The sequence below is a fragment of the Patiria miniata genome, unplaced genomic scaffold, assembly GCF_015706575.1.
Source record: "Patiria miniata isolate m_02_andy unplaced genomic scaffold, ASM1570657v1 HiC_scaffold_8, whole genome shotgun sequence".
Lineage (NCBI taxonomy): Eukaryota > Metazoa > Echinodermata > Asteroidea > Valvatida > Asterinidae > Patiria > Patiria miniata.
The window spans coordinates 11,529,871-11,550,445 of record NW_024037075.1 but is presented as its reverse complement, the minus strand read 5'-3'; the positions used below and the strand labels follow the sequence as shown (position 1 = coordinate 11,550,445).

Sequence of the window (20,575 nt, the reverse complement as noted above, 5' to 3'; positions counted from 1 at the left end):
TGTTGTCAGATCTATGTTTTCCTGTGGATGACTTTAATCGATAACCGTGAAACATTTCAGCAGGTGCTTAAGTGATTTTGATTGACACTTTCAATTTTCACACTCGCCTACGGTCGTTTGTATTAATGTCGTCTCAGCATCAAATATCATGCCAATGTAAGATCATCTTCAAAACGCTTCCTTTTGTAAGTTTTCTAAGGCGAACAGCTCCTTTAACTATAATCCGAAGTCAGAGGCACACGCAATAATTGCAATTGCTTCGTGCATGGGCAATTGCTGTAGGCCTAAATGTAATCTCCTTGATTTATACGATTATATACGGTACATTTCACATGAATATGGCTAGTTCCGTTTGGGTGTAGTACGCTAGCTGGCTTTACGAGTACACTTACAATGGAAATCTTGTAAATAACAAAAGATGTGATGACAAGGTCAAAAATATAAGGCCCGAAAAAAAATATGAAATGAGGTATGTACAGATGTTGCTGGCAAAATTCATATTTCACATAGCATAGGCCTACAACGTTTAATAGCTCCACATAATCCCTGTAAGCATAGCGACATTAAACGTATGCTCTTCAGCCTCACCACAACATACACAGCTCAGGTGTTCTCCCTTACAAAATTCCTATGAGTCAATCAATTGAAATAATTTAAAATGTGAATTTCAATCGCTCAGGCCTTGACGACAGGCTGCTAGTACACCATTGTAATCACAAGACAATACCATGATTCAGGAGCCTTGCACGACAGTCACGCCGGGGGCACTGTTCGGCCTTAAATTGATCATAATGTGATATGACAAAAATGAGCCAGCATATATGTCTCAACGTTCTTGCACAGAAGCATGCTTGAACAATTAAGTTGCATTTCAGGTGCCTAAAGGTACAGTGCACGGGCATTTTAATTCTGCGCGCGACGTGAGTCCACTGTAGTAATGTTCATTACAACAACCCTCGATGATCACTGCAGGCATCATACCTCGTTGGTTATCCAGGGTGCAGTTTACTCCGAGTCTTTCTTCTTCATTTTTACCTTCCTTGGGCAATTAACCAATGCACTTGGTTTGAAACTGACGCAGTCACTGCATTGTGGTGCACTCTTACAGGAAGTCAGGTGCACAGAGCCATTGGGAGGATTTAGGGAATACTTTTTTTCTCTCTGCTGAGTGCCACGATCGAGCTTAGTTTGTTCCGGTGTGGTACGTACATACACAGCGCTATACACAAGAATGGTAGATATTAAATAGAGAGAGGTTGTTCCTTTGTTGTCATGGTTGCGGAGAGGGCTTCATGCCGTTGCCCTGGCGACGCTGACTGAATGAAAAATTACTTGGGAGCGAGTATGTTAGGGTACTGAAGTCGAGCGTGATATATTTGAGCTGGTAGTGTGTCGACGCCTCGTGTATAGTTTGAAGAAAAAAGAAGAACGGCGATCTGCAGTGCTTGAGTTCTGATTAATAATTGTGCTTTGCTATTCTTGCCGCCATGCCAATGATTGGACTAATTAAACAGAAATTCACGAGCATGGCATTAATCAAACCAATTTCAAATATGTCAGTCAGAAACTCAGCTGGCACACGTTTAATTTGAAGGCCTATGGATGGACAGATTTCTACGAGAAAGAGTAGTTCAACTAATTTTGTACAATAAAAATACACTTCCAAGTAATGTGTCATCGAGAGCCTGTCTCGTAAATATCTGCCCAGGTTTAAGGCAAAGCTAAATCAATAAAGAAAGTCTTAAGGTCAACAAGGAATGCTTACATTCATTCTATCGTAACAAAAATTAATACGGTACCTCTAAAACTCTCAGTGTCGTGCATGCAAGCTACGTATCTCCAGGGTTTAGGCTTATGTTTAAAATAAAGTTGACGTGAGCCTCTGATGTGAGTATCACTGTGGGGTCACACTTTAGCAAACAAAAATAAATAAAATTATTGAGAACAAAAAGTCCAGCTGACAATAGCTTTGATATGTGCCATGCTACACCTACCAGATAATCAAATCTTGTAATTTTGTCTTAAATGCGTATTTTGTCTGTACAGGACTAGGATCAACCTGAACTATTTTCTATTAAATTGTGCTAGTTTGTGAGAAATGTCATCTAAGAAAAAGGCAAAACAGTACTATACGCTTCAGCTGCACACGTCAAGTGATACCCGACGTGTGTCTTAGATTCGTCTCCAATTTCCAGGTTGTATATTAAATGCAAACACGTCTCACCCCACGGGGGCATTCAGCCTTCAATGGCGCCCCTTATTGTCCCTTATCACTACACTTGACCGATTTCTGTCTGTTTGCTCATATATTTTTGCTGTCTTCCGTCATTGGAATTCGACTGGGAGGAAGCGAGCGTGTTTGTCGGGGCTGTATCCCCCCTCGGGAAAGGCTGGGGATTGGATGTTAATTTTGAGGATGAGCCTTGGTAATGTCTGTCGGGCTTTGAGGGTAAGCCGCCCACGCGAGCCCTACATTGGTGTTCATGTTCAGTTGAACTGGAATTATTTTCCCGGGTGTGAGCTGAGTTATTAGTTAATACCACAAAAGTCTTTCCCTTTTGTCAACAGAGGCAAAAGTTGGGGTACACAATCACTCAATATTGTTGGGTGTTTTAAGTTGAATTAAATTTACGACACGACTTCGTTCAGATCATCTGAAGAAGTACAGAGAAATTCTTTTTTTGCAAATACGTTTCACAAGAGGGCGGCAGACCGACAGACGAAGGCCTTTACCAGGACGGCATGCTAAAATACTGTTTTTTTTTAGAGGAGAGTAGACAACTTCGGCCGTCACTTCCTATTAGGCCAAAAAAAAAGTCTCCGGTTTCTGGTATGCGCGCGCGTCGCCGTAGCCATGCGCGTCGGCAAAATGAAAAAGTTTTTTTTTCAATACAAGATGATGTCTCAAAACCGCCAAACTCACTGGTTTGACTGGAATCCTGCTGCTGCACAATTTTAACATGTTTTTAGATGGGGTTATGATCGAGAATAAGCTTTATGTGGCCTCTCTGGACTCCCATATATTTGCACTAAGTTTAGTCGGGCACCATTTGCAGTCATCAGCCGACATTTGAAGCAAAAAAAAAAAAAAAACAGGTAAAAAAAAAAAAAAAGCCGCGTCGCCGCACCACTTTTTGGGCAAGCTCCATACCAGAAACCGGAGACTTTTTTCTTTTTGGCCTTAATACTACCTTTTTTTTTAATTCTTAAACATATGCTATTAATGTATTCATTGTTCATCAATATATGTACCCTACTGAAATAGAATCGCATACGTTCTGTCCAAGATGTAATCATTGATTTTATTCTCTGTTTCTCTCATCAGTGTACAGTGTGCAAGAGGAGAGCCCGGACCTAACGAACGTGAAGAGCGCCCCCATTGGTCCGATGGGCAGGATGGCAACGCGCAACTTCTACGAGAACAAGATTGGTCTGGCCGACGATCTCAAGTTCATTTCCCGCATGCCCGAGCTGTGCGACGTAACTTTCCTGGTTGGGGAGAGGCGGGAACCAGTCTGTGCAGTCCGGGCAATATTGGCGGCACGGAGCAGGTATGTGGCCTACGCAATGTGTCTGCACAGACAAAGCACGCAAAATAAGCTGAACGTCTGTAGCTATAATATTTTCCTATACTTTTCCAGGCCCTACACTAAATTGGCCTATATTTATATATATCTATAGGTCCACTGATGGGTTTCTACTGACATGACGGGGCACCGCACCTTGAGCATATTTTATACAGCTTGAAATTACCTAAGTAGCCTAATCCTATTTAAGCATCGCCCTAGCCAACACCTAGTACCTACAAATACACTATTGTATCCAGGAAGAAAGATACACACACTTTCATTCTTGTCCTTTGCTGATAAAGTATATTAATATGCTCCTCGTGTGCAAATACACACACTTTCATTCTTGTCCTTTGCTGATAAAGTATACTAATATGCTCCACGTGTGCAATTTGGACCCTATGTTGTATTCTTCGCGCCAAATTCTGCAGACAATTAGTGCGCGTTTTCCTCAAACCGTTGGAATGCTGCAACGTGACAATGGCCAAACTCCACACGTACGCTCATCGTTGTGGCTTTAGTGCGTACATCGTTTTAAAAAAAACCCCAACTATTTTCAAGGAAAGGTCTTCTTCCTACCTTCTCCTAAACTGTCCAGGGTCTTCCACAAGCTTCTATACTCCGGTACCGTCACCCCGTCCAGCAGTCCGCGGCGGCGCGCCAACAGCATGGAGAGCCGCTTCGCTCGCAAAACCGTCTCCTTCCTCACGCGCTCCAAGAGCAATGGCGACCCGGACGGCGGCAACAGCGCCACCAAGGGTCCGCGGACGGTGCTCATCGAGGAGTTCGATCCCGCCGTGTTTTTGAAGTTGGTGGACTACTGCCACACGGGCTGTGTGATTCTCAATGCGGAAACCGTCTTAGGTAAGAACTTGTCATTATTTGGGGACTCATTTCAGCTAAGATAATTGAATTTTTTTTTCAATGCGAGGAAATGTGAATGAGATTAGCGGAGTGAAAATGTATCAGCGCGTTTCGATGATTTCAGTTTTGTCGAAATGACGAACGGCCGAGCATACATTTGGTATGAGACGGTAAATGTTGCATTTTTTTTACTGGCAGTCTCAAGGCATATTTTTATCGGTCTGTCTACAGAAATTATTAGTCCTGGCAATTGGGAAATGGCGAATGGGGATGGATGAGTTCGGGATGCGTTGTTAACGTTGGTAGGGGAGGAACTGGATCATATTTGGTGCACGGAATACGTCAGTGTAGGCTACCTCTTCAAGTATTGTCTTCTTGTGTTGGCTTCGCACACGCACGCAATATTTTTTTACTCGGTGAAACACTGTAAAAGAAACACAGTCTATTTTCGAACAGAAGTTTGGGTGCATTTTGTGCATTTTTTATTTATCGTGCAAAAAGTGGGGGGAAAAATCGTTGGACGTTAGACATTTTTCAAAAGTGAAGGTTTGCCTAGGCCTATAGTTTTCAATTTCCTATCATTTACTCACACAGCTTTTAAACTAGAAACCAATTACAGAAGGTATCCGTGTGAGATCAAACAATACAAGCCAACGAGTTACATTGAGGCATGACGTTGAAACATTGGGGAATGAAGAAAAACTTAGCCGAACACCAAAGTCACAGATGCGTACACAATCAAGTAAAAACAAATTCCAAAAATGTGTACACAACCGAAAGACATTTTGTGCATAATTATGTGCAAGGTACAGTCATAATACGTTTTAAGTGAATATTACTACATTTTACTTAATTAATGAATAGTATTTTGTGTAAGTTAGGAATAACAGTCATGTACTGGTACCAATAAACATGACAAATATATTTACATCTTAAGGCATTTGCCTCTGACGAAGGCCTTGCTAAGGCTAAAATATCAGGCTACTTTAATTAGTTGATTTACGTCTGAAGTCCACTTAATGAAACTCAGTTAACATGATAAATGTTAATAAGACTTTATCACATTACTAAAAATGTCTGTTTGAATGTAACAGTCGCAATTTGTATATTTAAGTACATAAACCACACCGCTTTGTTTTTATAAATAATTTTAATTAAACAAATAAATACTTCTTAGTGATTAAAATGGATCCTTTTGTTCATCACACATTCTATACACCTTCACATTACAAATGCTCAGTAAGACGTCCAATAAACTTTTGGTTGCCACTGACAATTACATTCACAATAAATGTTTGTATTAATTAATTTTTTATATATAACGGGGTTTTATGTCGCACTTTTGACTAAGATCAAAGCGCTTTTACATTATTATTACCAAATAGTTCAGTTACAAACACGTGAAAGATACCCTGCGGCCTTAACCATAATATCTAAAAATGTTGGTTACTTCTGAAATAATTACATAAATTTGTGCAGCGAATGAGAACGATTTTATAATTGAAACCAAAAAAAGTTACATTGTATAGACACCAAATGGTTGTAACACGTTAGATTGAAAATAATGCGGATACCCCAAAAGATGGGCCCGTTATTGGTGCGTGTACGAATACACGGAAACACTAATCAGACTACATGAATATGCAATGCAAGAAAACAAGAAGTAACTTTTTCTCAAAAGTCAACTTCCTCCCCGCCATTAAACGAAGCTTGATCAAGCAGGAACATCGTGTCTACTTTCGTACCAATTGTTTAGACAGCGATGGTGGACCTTGCTACAATAATTTTGTGATTTATGATTGGAATGACGGCGCATTGCATCGGACTGCAAAAAAACTATTTCTTTTTAAACTGTAAAACAGCTCTGTTGTGAAATGAAATCAAATGGACGGTTTGATAACGAGCAAGGCACTGGATCGTGCTATGCGAGATGAATTGCTCGCTGGTTGCCGTCAGACAATCACGTGAGATATGACACTGACTTATGATTGTGATTCTGGCAGGGTTTTGCAGGCTAGGCACGTGCGCAAACATCCACAAACATTTCATTGCACGAAGCATTCGAGCTGTAACATCGCAATTTGTAGACACAGATGTGGGACCTTGTACACCTGGGTGAATTTCATATTTCTGATATGCATATCGAACGGTGTGTCTTTTTAAATTGTAAAAAATATCTCTGTCGTGGAATGAAATTAAATGGACTGTTGACGAGCAAGGCATTGTATCGTGATGCGACCATAATTGCTCGCTGGTTGCGCCAAACCATCACGTGAGATGTGAAACTGACGTGATTGATTTTTTAGCCGAGTTTTACAGGCACATGCGCAAGAACGCCATGTGGGACATTTCCCAATGCCACGCCCACCAGGCCAATAACATAATTATACGCAGGTGACATAACGCATTCCGCGTTACGCGTCACACTTATCTAGATCTCCAGAGGAAAAACCCTTAATTGGTTTGAACTCCATTCAGACTCGAATTTTCAAAACACAATAGGACGTGACCTGCACATTTAAAGGAAACATGCAGTCCAAAATTTTCATAACGTATTTTATTTTATATATACATTCATTTATGTGTATTAAATGTGAATTAAAAGCAGAACTGGTTCTGGTGTACGTTTAGTGTGGTAATTTGCCGTCCAAAATTGAACCCCCCCTTTTTGATTTTCGCGGCAACTCCAAATGAGGGCGCTGTTCATGACATAAACAAAGGCAGAGAAATCCAGGGCCCGTAAATGACGTCTGGGTACGAGACGGATTAGCGAAGCTACTGTGCTGTGTGTATGTGCAGCCGCCGCGTACCCGTACGTGGCATTATATGCACACGTACGAATGTGTCTACATGGGATATGTACAGTACACGTGGACGTGCCACGGTGCCACCGTTGTCGAATGAACACAACGACGACCGTCATGACCGTAAAAGTTCCGAAGACCGTCCTCTTCTTTCCTTAGCGAATCCAATGAAAATGGTACAGATTCGTCCGATTCGAATCAGAGTTCTAATGATTCAGACACGTACACTGACTCGATGTTTTTTTAGGGGCATGCCCAAGTTGCTGTACAGACCAGCATCAAAGCACGACGGCTCAAGTGCAGCGCAGAGGGCAGCGAACTCACTGGGCCCGGACCACTTTGCTCTGGTATTTACCTTCACTTTGGCTCTCCAAATGCTCCGATATTTCGGATTTACTGGAAACAAATGAAGGCTTACTCCATCCTTGGTAGTTTTGCTACACCCAGCAGCCACACACCTTGTCGGCATGGCCGAAAATCGGGTGTTATTTCTCCTCGATTCCGAACGAAACACCAGAAAAACTTTCAGTGCCGCAATGTATATGTACATGTATTATGATGCACGCCGCAATGCCGGTGCACCCGCAGCGCGGCAAGTCTCTGCCTCCGCTTGCGTCATACCCCTCGCGAAGTTTTATGTTAATGAAGCTTCCCTTTGTGGGGCGGAGTAGTTTGACCAAACATGTTCACAAATTATTTTCCCCCATTTATCTTAGAAAATAAACACCGCCATACACAAAATATTGTTAAGAACATCATCCTTTATTGATATAAGCAAAAAAAATGCAATCAAAATTTTATTTCATGTTCCCTTTAAGTGCGAGTCAGCACCAGACACAATGTGCGTTTGTATACATCCATCATAAACAAACGGATAAACAAGGAAATATTTACCCATTTGTAAAAGCTAAAAACCAGCAGGTCTTATTGTCAAAATGGCATTAAAAAGATTTAACAATCACCATTCACAATTTACAATTCACTAGCATATTTCTCAACATAACAAACTTTCATAATTAATAAATTCTGGTTTCAAATGGATACCAGTCGTGCAGAGTGCCACTTTGTACAAAATCCCGCTAAGTGGTCGTCAAAATATAAAGTTTCAAGCTATCATTCGCCATACCTTTAAGCATTGTGCACGAATAATACAACACAAACTCAACTGGTTTGAACTCCATTCAGACTAGAATTGTCTATACACAATATGACGTGACCTACACATTAAAGTGCGAGTCAGCACCAGACACAATATGCTTGTGTATACATCCACCATAAACAAACGGATAAACAAGGAAATATTTCCCCATTTGTAAAAGCTAAAAACCAGCAGGTCTTATTGTCAAAATTTACAATTCACTAGCAAATTTCTCAACATAACAAACTTTCATAATAAATTCTGGTTTCAAATGGATACCAGTCGTGCAGAGTGCCACTTTGTACAAAATCCCGCTAAGTGGTCGTCAAAATATAAAGTTTCAAGCTATCATTCGCCATACCTTTAAGCATTGTGCACGAATAATACAATAAACCTTTACAAAACTGCGCCAGGACACCACATTACACTAGAAAAGTCATGACCTTGCCTTAATATGGCCTCGAAATTGGGTTAGGTGCAGAAATCAGATTTTAGATTAAAAGAAAGTAATTACCGATTGCATGTATTATAGTTGAGGCTACGTGAGCGCATGACTTCTAAAAAGTAATAAATAAAGAGATATACCTTAATCCGACAAACTTTCCAGAACAAAGTTTCACAACTTTGGCGTATCGTGTTCTACTTAGTACTCACTTTTCTTAGACTGTGCATTTTGCCCTTCATTGTTTGGACGCGACTTTGGGGTATAGCATTGAATCGACAACGAACTATGAAGCTAAATGCTTCCTGGAAATCAGGATGAGATGTGGCGTTTGATTGGATTCAAACAGCTGTTAAAGAAGAGGATGGCCCCAGCTGGAAGCTTCCTTGTTGCGTGTGCGGAACGAAAAAGCGAAACTCAGGAATGCGTTACCGTATTATTCGCTTTATACGCAGCTCCTCGGCATGAGTTAAAACCAACCGCTTTTTCCTTTAATACGACGAGACCTTTTGTATGTATTGAAGAAACGTGTGTCCTCCGTCAAAGCGCAATTTCCGACGAAGTTACCAATGCGTGCCTTTGAGAAACAATCGAGGAAGCTGATCGGTGCGATAATAACTCGAGGCGGTTCAATATTTCGTGCCAACCAAGCGCACGGACCACCTTATTCAGCCAATTTTCTTGTCATCATTTCCAGTAATGTGACCAACCGAGAACTATTCAACTGTAATTGGTGTGAAAAAGAATTAAAAAGCGACCTTGCCTTTTGGACGTGATGCTGGAATTAGACTTGTTAGCCTCGCTGCAGTCTGTAGTCACTCTAATTGAAAATTGGCGATTCAACAAGCATTTAACCGTTAGATATAGACACGGCAAACGTGACCAGGCCATGTAATCAACCGGTCTTAGCCTTGAGGGAATGAAGTGTAGACTACTACACATACAGTACTACGTAACGGTTCTTTTTGGGAGGCACAATTTCATCATGATTCCATTACGCTAATGTGTTTTCGGCTGGAAATCATATGAACCGAAACTAAATCATGGCCTAATTTCATGGCGCTGCTAACACACACACTGTAAGCAGTAAGCACAGCAAAAGGCACGCTTACCTCAGGGGAAAAACAGTTGCTTACTTCACATAGAGCTATATTAAATTGCATTAAAATCACACTAAAATTACAGTAATGATCTTACATTATTTTGTATAACTGCTGTGGGCGTCATTGCATTATGCACGGAGTTAAATTGGGGTTTCTTTTGGCGTCTGGTGAAATTGATTTTCTTTGCATAATCGATAAATTTGGCCTGTGCTTATCATTAATCGTATGAAAGCACAGGCCAAATGTATAATGAAAGTATATAGCGCTGTCAAAAGAAATACGTTTTGACTTCGCAAAGACAGCTGACGTTTGTATTAGTCAAGGAATATCGATCAACATGGCACAGAAACATGTATAAAATTACCTGTCAAGCTACCTGTCAGGCGTGGGCTTTGAAAAAAATAGGAGCATACTTTGGATTTTATTTTCTAATTTGGAGTACGTACGTTGGCGATATTTTAAAGGAAATTGGACGATCGTACGTTTCAATCTCCATCTACATGTATTGCTGGCATAAATGAATGGTACCCGCAGAACATTAATGGGCACCTATAAAGGGGAAGCGATGTCTCATTTTATTTACCAGGTCCTTGCAACTCCGAAAAGTCCATGCGATCGAACATCATTTACCCAGCAAGAACCTTGTAATGAAGTCATCCAAGTATTTCGGTATAGCCGGTTATACAATATTACGAAACGACAACCACAGACAATTTAACGCTGTCTATAGCTTTGCATTAAAGGGAAAATACAACATTTGCAAACATCGAAAAATAAAACTACCAAGTTGTTACGAAATACCTTATTAGGATGTTGGTAAACGACAGTCTAAAGCATCATGTAAAATGAGGGCACCTGGTGTGAAGTCATTTTCAAGAAAAATGGTACTTTTGTATGCATTTCCAACCGACCACCGTTGGAAAAACCTACCTTTTTTTTTAAACTACTGCTCCAAATTCACTATTTTTTCAGTCCAAATATTTGTTTGCTATTGGTTCCATGTTCATGAACGGGTGCAGGCCAGAAAGACTGGTTCCTTTACCTTACAATTTTCCGGCATTTTTTAAAATCCATTTCATCTTAAGTGGAGTCAGAGAACCAGACTACTTGAACATTTTTGTTTTTTATGTTTTTTCCAGCATTTTCGAACACAAAACTTCAAACATGTCAGTTTAACAATATTTGGTCTATTATACTAACCCCACAAATAGTTCATTCTGAAAATTACAGCAAAAGCCAATGATGTACATTTCCTTTAACAGTTACCAAATTCGGGGAAAGTAATGTCCCGCCATAAATTCAATTCCCACAGCATCTAGAACTAAATTCGTAGATAATGTGCAATTTGTTTGATAGTACCTTAATTGTTGAGCTCCGTTATCACTGTGCCGAATGTCCGCCGGGCAGGTGTAGGTGGGCGTGGTGGTACTTTGATTCTATACCACGTCCATTTCCTTATCGCGTTCCCTTTTCATAAAACTTCACCACTTTATGACATACCATTCAGTCATTAATGTCTACATGAGCTCTGGGCAATGCCAAATCATTCTTTGTAATAATATCACTATTCAGTAAACAATGTTGTCTCACCACATTGGTGTTTCACTTTCCTTAGCGATTTGTTTTCATCTGATGAGAAGTTGTTTGCGGAATGTCTTTCCATTTGCCGCGAATCATGTAGGAGAAGGCCTCCTTGAAGTCGGGGTGAGTTGTGGCATACAAGATGGGGTTGATACAGGTGTTCACGTAGACGGTTAGTCCAGCGTAGGGCGCCATACGATAAATCCAGGCTTGTCCTGGGCTGCTGGCCAGAACTATGAAAAATGGAAGGAGGCAGAAAACGTAGGCCAAGACGATATAGACAAGGTTCTTAGTGACTGCGATCTGCCTCTTCCAAAGCCTCCTACGCATCGCCCGGTCAGCTCCACTCACCGAACCGGAGACGCTTTGGGTGTCGTGACGGGCCATGCGGCGGGACGTCTTGAGAACGTACCGGAAAATAGAGATGTAGCACATCGCGATGATGATCAACTGGAGGGGAAAATAGAATACCACGCCCAAAATGTTCTGGATGTGTGCGTAAGGGTTGGATTTGACCCAGGAGCAAGTGCCGAACAAAGGTTCGTAGCCCAGCTCACCGAAGCCCATTGCCGCTGGGAGTATCGTGCAACAGACTGGCAGGGTATACGACAACACCAGCATGCAGGCGACGGTACGGTGGGTGTAGATGCGGCGTGCGAGGGCTTTTGATTTGGTGATGCCGATCCACCTTCTGACTGCGATCAGAGCTAGGGTATTGATGCTGCAGCCGTTACCGATGAGCATGGCCGCAATGGTGGCCACGCAGAGCCAGTAGGCTTGTGGGAGGGGCCAGCCATCCTCGCTCAAGACACCAACCGCCTGCCAAGGCATGAAACTACACGAGAGCAAATCACTGATGCTGAGGCTTACCACAAAGACGTTGGTGACGGTGCGGAGTTTCTTAGACAGCGAGACAGCAGTAACAACTAGGGTGTTACCTACAAATCCAGTTATTGACACCGTGAGACACATAGCTGCGAAGATTTGTCTACCCCAGTATTCTTCGTAAACCATAAACGGCCCTCTTTCCGTCGGGGTCGTCCACATGATTGCGTCTGTGGAGTTTTCCATACTAGTGTTGTGGATAGACGAATTCTCCGGCACGATCTGAGGTGCAAATTAAGCTTCTATAATGAAAAAGAGAGAAAAACAGAAAACGCGTAAGCACTTCTGCAAAACTTTGAACCCTTTTCCGCATCAAGTTAATATAACAGCAACAACCAAATAAGAACTTATCGAAATATCGAAGTGATCGAAATAATCGTCTCATCCTAGTTCGATCAAAGAAGCACACCTATGCATATAGAAATGCTATTTTGCCGTTTCCCAATGCAAAGTGAAGGTTAATATCAATTCCCATAACACTTACTATAACAATCACACGGCTTTATGAAGCTCCAACATTTAAAAATGCAATGATTGTATACATTTAATTAACCATCGAAGTTTCAAAACCACTCCTGCTATTTGACAGCTTAATTTGATTCTAACAATCGTAACATCGTAAGGGAACACAATATTTTGTTGCAACTGCCAATATGTTTATTTTTGCAAAAACAAAAGGTAAAATCAACATACCTGTGGTCTGTTCCAGTTTTAAATGCTGGTCGAGTATTAAAGTGTTAAAAGTCCCATTACCGTTAAAAGTCTCACTAAGAGTAATCGTAAGCGCAGAATGCTAACATGTCCTCCAGAAATGGAAAGCAACTGAGTGAGTATAATGGTCGTCACGCAATGGATCACCGGCACGTCGCCACGTGCATCCACAGCGGAATGCAAATGAACTGCTAGCTGTCGTGTATTCCAACATTATGTGCACGGTACATGGACGGGGGACAATTCATTTACGTGGACATTTTCCCCCAGAAAATAAAATGTGTTGGTTTGTAGTTGATGTGACTGCGCCATCGCCGCAGCCAGAAAGAGAAACACACACACAAATCTCCGCCCTAATTTTGAACGTATGCAAACTTTGAGGGGAGCGACAAATAATGTGAGCGCGACCAGGTTAATGTGTATGTCGAGGTCTTCCGATTAATTAAGTAACTAACAACACGGTCAATTAACTAAACGGGGGCGAAGAAGGTACTGAAAATCAACTTCAATTTCCACGTGCTATCACACATCATTGCGCCAGCCTATGCTTAGGGAGAAAATCTGCTACTTTTCTAGTTAAATGGTAAGTAGGTCCTTAATACAATTTGAATTCCCGGGGCGTCTCAGAAGTAATTCAATTATCTAAACGCCTACGATGTCTGTAATGTGCCGGGCAGTAACTTCAATTCAGCAGAATATGTTTTGAAAGGCAAGCGCCCGTTAATTCTGCGAAAAGCTATTTAATCATATCACAAACTTGGGAAGTTATTAAAAGGGGCACGGCCACCTGAAATCCCCAAAAATGTCATGCTTTGGATTGTTTACTTATCGTAATTCAAACATCAGTTCTGATTGAAAGGAAACCAACCTAGGCCTCATGTCTTACCGTTCCCGAGAAAAGACGAAAAATACTCCGGTTGTTTACATCGGACACGACGGAGTACGCATATGCTTTTCGTGTCTTTGTCATTCAATGTAAGATAGGCCTACACGTTGTGTATGTCACATAAATTTACACACGGCACAAATCACAACTAGCACGAACAAACCGAATTTTTGGGGTCGCAAAAGTGGACCCCGAAATTCGTTCTCGCATGAAATAAAACACAAACGGGGTAGTTCATTCTCGGGCCATTATCGCAACTTTCTGAGTCATTCTGGGGGTGAGAACTCTTAGTTTGGTTTTCAAGAACATTGTCTATGTGCAACAAGAACATTGGTTATCTGCATCCACGAAACATGAAAGACAATGCTTCCTTGAAGTCCGGGTGAGACGTCGCATATATCATTGGGTTGATGCAGCAGCCAAAGAACGTGATTTTGGCCGCGTATGGCGTCATGCGGATGCTCCAATCAAACCCCAAGGGGATAAGAGCCACAATTGAAGGCGTACGTAGAATGACGTAGGCTAAAACCACGTAGGCCAAGTTCTTGGTAACTGCAACCTTCCTCTGCCAGAGCCGTTTTTGTATACCACTTGCAATACCATTAACAGTACCAGATACAGTAGTGACATCATGGCTGACTGTGCGACGTGAAGTCTTGATCACGTAACGGTAAATTGCAGCGTAGCAAAGTGTGATAATGATGAGATGAATAGGGAAAAAGCAGATGCCAAGAATAAGGCCGTAGAGATTCGTGTATGGGTTGTTCCTTACCCACAGGCAGGAGCTGTAGCGAGGTTCGTAACCGAACTCACCAAAGTCAGTAAAAACAGGGACCAAAGCGGAGCACAGCGGGACAAACCAGGCCACAACGAGCATACAGGCGATGTTACGACGGGTATAGATGCGGCGTGTTGTGGCATGAGTTTTGGTGAGACCAATCCACCTGTTAATAGCTATGAGTGCTAGAGTGTTGACGGTACAATTGTGGCCAGTTATCAAGACGAATGCTGTCATAGAGCAAAGCCAATTAGCTTGTTGGAGTGGCCAGCCATCCTCGCTTAACAGCGCCACAGCGTCCCAGGGTAGAAAGAGGCAACTGAGCAAGTCACTGACGCTTAGGTTCAGCACAAACACGTTGGTTACCGTGCGAAGTTTCTTGGACAATGGCACGGCTGTGATGACCAGGGTGTTACCAATAATCCCCAGAATGGATATCAAGATGGTCATAGATGCTATAATCTGCCTTTCATAGTAATTCCTGTACGTTTTGAACGGTTCATCAGAAGTCCAGACAACATTCGTAGTGTTAACCCTCCACGTATCCATACTTCGGGATGGAGACATCAAAACCCTGGGGATGGAAGACAGAAATCCTAATATTATGTCAAGCAATTGAAGAGCCAGATTATAGTATCGCCTCATACAGGCTATACACACCACTGAATTGGCAGACATGTTGCGGCTTTAAAATGAACTGAGTAAGACTGCAAACATATTCGCAGCATGTATGCATGTGTGATCTTCGTGAGGTCGAAGCGACTAAAAAGGCTGCGATAAATGATGCTGCGATACCTGCAGAACTTGGACGTGATATTGCTAAACAGTTCAAGCGCATCATGCATGACTGACGTGAACACATTCACTGTAAGCACAATTCCTGTCAATCATTGATCTTTGTGGCAGTGACAGATCACTTTCTTATGGATAAGTTCCGTAAGAGCGAAAGTACGTACCTTTTATTGATGGCTGTGCAGAAGTCTCCTAAGAACAGCAAACGTTTCCATAAGTGACATCATCGTTGAAGGCAAACTGCTTAGTTGATGCTTCAATTAAGTTCCCATTTGTCAGATTAAACTTTCTGTCGGACATCTCTGGGTAAATGGGCCAGAATAATACGTCACCCTCAAGATAATCCCGGTAGGCCTGGGAATTGAGGCCACAAAGCTACGTTCATGCAGCTGGCCTGACACAATTGTAAAATATGTTCTCTGAAGCTGCTGCGTCTGCGACCTTCCCTCCTTTTTATGAGAAGAACAACGCACTGCAGGTTGGGGGCGTGTTCCAAAAACAATGAATGCGCTTGACTCACTGTGTTAAAAACTATGTTCATGTAGTACTGGAGTCCAGGTTAAAAAGAATTACTATACCTCATACATATTCATGATCGAGAGCCGAACTCTCACTGGTCAATTCACCATCACGTGCCAGATGTTATTCTTGCTGTTTACCAAACGCGCGCACATTGTAAATACGCATGCGTAGTAGAATGTCGCATGGGTTACCCGTGCGACAGTCTAATATAATAAATACGGAGACATTCCAAACCACACAAGACTTTGTACAGTTTTTTTTTTTTTTATTTGTAAGGGACCGACAAATAATGTGAGTGCGACCTGGTTAATGTGTACGTCGAGGTCTTTCGATTAATCAATTAACTAACAACACGGTCAATTAACTAAACGGGGGCGAAGAAGGTGCTGAAAATCAGCTTCAATTTCCACGTGCTATCACACATCATAGCGCCAGCCTATGCTTAGGGAGACAATTTGCTACTTTTCTAGTTAAATGGTAAGTAGGTCCTTAATACAGTTTGAATTCCCGGGGCGTCTCAGAAGTAATTCAATTATCTAAACGCCTACGCGGTCTGTAATGTGCCGTGCAGTAACTTAAATTCAGCAGAATATGTTTTGAAACGTTTTAAAAATATGTTCTCTGAAGCTGCTGCGTCTGCGACCTTCCTTCCTTTTTATGAGAAGAACAACGCACTGCAGGTTGGGGGCGTGTTCCAAGAACAATGAATGCGCTTGACTCACTGTGTTAAAAACTATGTTCATGTATAGTACTGGAGTCCAGGTTAAAAAGAAATAAACTCAAAGCTAGTGGGTAACATTCCTCAATGCTGATTTGAACGCATCGAGGGAGGGTAGACTGGCTGGGTCAAAGGTCAGGGAGTTCCAATCTTTGCAACTTTGTGGGTGACGAATGATGAGGAGTAGACCTGTGTTCTGCAATGGGGCACGAGGAACCGTGAACGGCCCGATGTGGCTTCAGAGAGGAAGGAGCTGAAGTGTATGTCTTCCAAGTTGAAGCGGATCCTATAAAGCATCCCTAGCCGGCTCTGGAGACGTCTGGCCTCGAGTGGACTCCAGTGCACTGTTAAAAGTCGGAGACCAACTCATGAATCCGAAACACGGGGAAGCAATCTGCAGTTAATCAGGCATGCAACTGGTAATCGAGAAATAACGGAGACATTCCAAACCACACAAGACTTTGTACAGTGTTTTTTTTCCAATTTGTAAGGGCATTCAAGTAAAACACGAGGAAATGAGCGGGTCAGTCCGTGGAAAGGTTTGATGCCTGAAGTAATGGTACGTATTTCGGTTGCAATAACGGAACATGCAGTGATTTCAAGGCACCTATCACATACAACATACTTAAGAAACACTTAATTAAATGTATGGTTGACTGGTCATTCTATTTCGCACATCACAACCCCCAGGTTGCAATAACGGAACATGCAGTGATTTCAAGGCACCTAAGAAACAATTAATTAAATGTATGGTTGACTGGTCATTCTATTAAGCGCGTCACAACCCCCAGGAGTTGTGAACTGTTTTGGCACCGTAAAGAATTACAGGGAACAAAACAGAAAGCCAAATGCCAATCAGTACAAGGTATGGAAATGCAAATCATAAGTACAATGGAAAAAGCACTGAAACCTGTACATCCAGCCATGCACAGCTTCATTGGTAGTTTGCCTGCAACAAGACAGTATATGAAGCCATTTTGTGCTTGACAGAATCTAATTTTTACCGCCGGTGTCACATGAAAATTCGACTCCTATGACAATCGGACCCCTATTTCCCTATTATTGGTTGATCCCTCGCACGTGACAGGTCACTCTCCCGAAATGATCCTAAAAATAGCACAGTATTGTACTCACGCGTGCGCAGTACTACCAATGAGTCCACATTTCATGGAGTCGGATATTCACGCTACACTGGCACCCCACCGTCCACTCACAAAAAAGTTATTACAATCAGCATCACCTAGGGGTAGGAGTAAAGCAGTTATGAAGTTGTAGATTTATAACAAGCAGCAAAGTAGATCTAGAGATGAAAGATTAGAAAGATTAAAGTTAATTAATCCAGTAGCTGACAGTTGACAAAGCATAGCGCCAACAGGTCTTTAACCAATTAAAATGGTCATCTGATATGTTCTTACTATCGAGATTGCAGTAAACAAAAGACACTTGAACAAGCAACGAAGGTCAATAATCAGATTAAATGATGTATTTATTCTGTGTATTAAAAAGCTAAAGCAGAAGATGTGATAACTTTAATTGATGAATATAGTAAAAGTTTATTTTTAAGAATTACACTATAATGAAAAGGACTCCTTAACCCCAAAGTCATGCTGTAATTCAAAATTACTTATTTGGAATGAAATGACCAAGAAAGACATTAATATCGATTATGCCCGATGGGTGTTTATAAATCACCTGATGTCTTCGTATTTGCGCTTGTCGTACCGTCATACTGTACAGGGTGTCCCAAAAAATGCTCCACTCTCCTCTTTTTACAAATTCAAGCAAACCTGAATGCATAAATTTTCTTATTATGCAAGGTAAGAATGCTATGTGTCTTGGTTGTTATCTACCCAAAAAATCGGATCATACTATCAATCCACTAGGGACAGAAATGCTTAAATATGAACTCGCCTCCATTTGCCAACTGCTCTGGGGACTCAAATCACCAATTTTAAAATGTCGATTTTTGTCAAGTGTGCTTTTCAAAAATTCTACTTGGTATCTATTATGAAAGACCAGTCATCAGTCGTTATCAAGCATACAAGAGAAAACCAACCAACCATGGCATTGTCCATTTATAGGACTTTGACTAAAAATACCTATTTGTAAATCAACCACACGTAACAATTGTTCACCTATGGCTGATTGTTCACAATTGTTACGTGTGGTTGATTTACAAATAGGTATTTTTAGTCAAAGTCCAATAAATGGACAATGCCATGGTTGGTTGGTTTTCTCTTGTTTGCTTGACATGCATAATAAGAAAATTTATGCATTCAGGTTTGCTTGCATTTGTAAAAAAAAGGAGAGTGGAGCATTTTTTTGGGGACACCCTGTACATCGGGGAAAATCGAACACTGCCACGTATTAGCGCGGAAAACAAACACAAACCCTCCGAATTAGCTTCTATTTAGCGGACATCTATTAGTTTTGTCACGTTTTGCAGACAGGTCGAACACATAATTCATTTAGTCGGCGTTGACAGGCAAAAGCTTCTGTTGCATTTACTCTAAGCACATGGTCAACTGAAAACTATCTTTTAAGCACATGGTCCACTGAAGACTATCTTTGAACGAATACGGCTAGACTTCGCCAGAATTTATCAGTCTTCAAGAAGAGTTACGTTTACACAAAGTTACGACGAAATTTCTACGAATGTAGGCATGGCCGCCCCGCGGGGTTGTCTTAATCAAATTAACTTCTTCCGTCTTCCAACACATTAAAGATAAAGTAATATTTAAATTGGCAGCACCAAAGAAAGAGTCATGTACATATCTGTCGAAAGGATAGGCAACAAATGTCACGTTACGTCCAAGGCGTGCCCTCTCCTCATTCAGTACCTCGTAATTTGTTTGTTGATGTCGACTTCCATTCCATCTTCTTGATTTATTCGATTTATTTACGTGAGAAAGAAGTTTCTTGTCCTTGGTCCGTCGTTACGGTACAATTTACGTCGAAGGAGCAGTACTTTCGATCGGCTACTTCACAATATGGAATTGCGTAAGGATTGGCTATGACCCAGGAGCAAGTGCTGAAGAAAGAATCGTATCCGAACTCACGGAAGCCAATCGCTGTTGGGAGTATGGTGCATCGGACAGGCAGAATATAAGAGAATACCAGCAGGCAGGCGATTATAGATACAGCGTGTCAGGGCCTTAGACTTAGTGATACAGATCCACCTTTTCAATCCTATATATCAGAGCTAGGGTATTGATACTGCAGCCGTTACCGATGAGCATGGCCGCACTGGTGGCCACGCAGAGCCAGTAGGCTTGTCGGACGGGCGAGCCAACTTCACTCACGACAGCAACCGTTTTGCTTGGTGGAGCTATCGACAGAGTTAATGTATAGCAATACTGGCGATATGAAATGCAAATACACTTTTATTGAGAGTGGCCTACATGACTGTGTCACTGCGCGTCGCTGTGGCAAATCTCATTAATTAAATATTAAAATGCGCATTTCCCATTACTGCTCTATAGTACATAATCTACCTGTATCTCAAATTGGAAATCTCGCTTTTTTTTTAAATTACAACTCATACATCTTAGGCACAGAAATAAACAATCATCTTTTCAATTCATTTCAAAACTTCCTTCGTTGTAGGCATTCTTAACAATTCAGGTTATTTCTCGTATCTTGCGGTAATTCTCCGCCGGGCATTTTCACTTTTTTGGGAGTGAACTTTTGGATTATAAAAACAAACGTGAACAGGAACAATCCGCTGGTGGGAATAACGAGCACAAATGGATTACCTCAGTTGAAAATGAGGTTGGATTACT

General features: G+C 41.6%; 3 protein-coding genes and 1 long non-coding RNA gene across 6 annotated transcripts in view; 1 reads left to right on the top strand and 3 right to left on the bottom strand.

The window, feature by feature from the left end:
- Window positions 1-4,276, bottom strand: part of LOC119719326 — a 32,486-nt gene extending 28,210 nt beyond the window's left edge. Inside the window, exon 1 of the long non-coding RNA XR_005269897.1 lies at window positions 4,149-4,276. This is a non-coding gene — a long non-coding RNA (uncharacterized LOC119719326). The remainder of the gene's footprint in view (window positions 1-4,148) is intronic.
- LOC119719319 (serine-enriched protein-like) overlaps window positions 1-20,575 on the top strand; it is a 48,576-nt gene that overhangs the window by 20,777 nt on the left and 7,224 nt on the right. For all 3 annotated transcript variants that reach the window (XM_038188733.1, XM_038188731.1, XM_038188732.1), the window contains exons 2-3: window positions 3,326-3,551; window positions 4,168-4,433. In XM_038188733.1, coding sequence (XP_038044661.1) covers window positions 3,326-3,551; window positions 4,168-4,433 — 492 coding nt within the window. The remainder of the gene's footprint in view (window positions 1-3,325; window positions 3,552-4,167; window positions 4,434-20,575) is intronic.
- LOC119719322 (octopamine receptor Oamb-like) lies at window positions 11,164-12,624 on the bottom strand. Its single transcript, XM_038188737.1, has one exon. It carries the CDS (start codon window positions 12,570-12,572, stop codon window positions 11,532-11,534), a length of 1,041 nt encoding a protein of 346 aa, XP_038044665.1. The 5' UTR covers window positions 12,573-12,624; the 3' UTR covers window positions 11,164-11,531.
- LOC119719321 (rhodopsin, GQ-coupled-like) lies at window positions 14,268-16,121 on the bottom strand. The gene has a single exon (XM_038188736.1). The coding sequence runs from the start codon at window positions 15,437-15,439 to the stop codon at window positions 14,318-14,320; it is 1,122 nt and encodes a 373-aa protein (XP_038044664.1). The 5' UTR covers window positions 15,440-16,121; the 3' UTR covers window positions 14,268-14,317.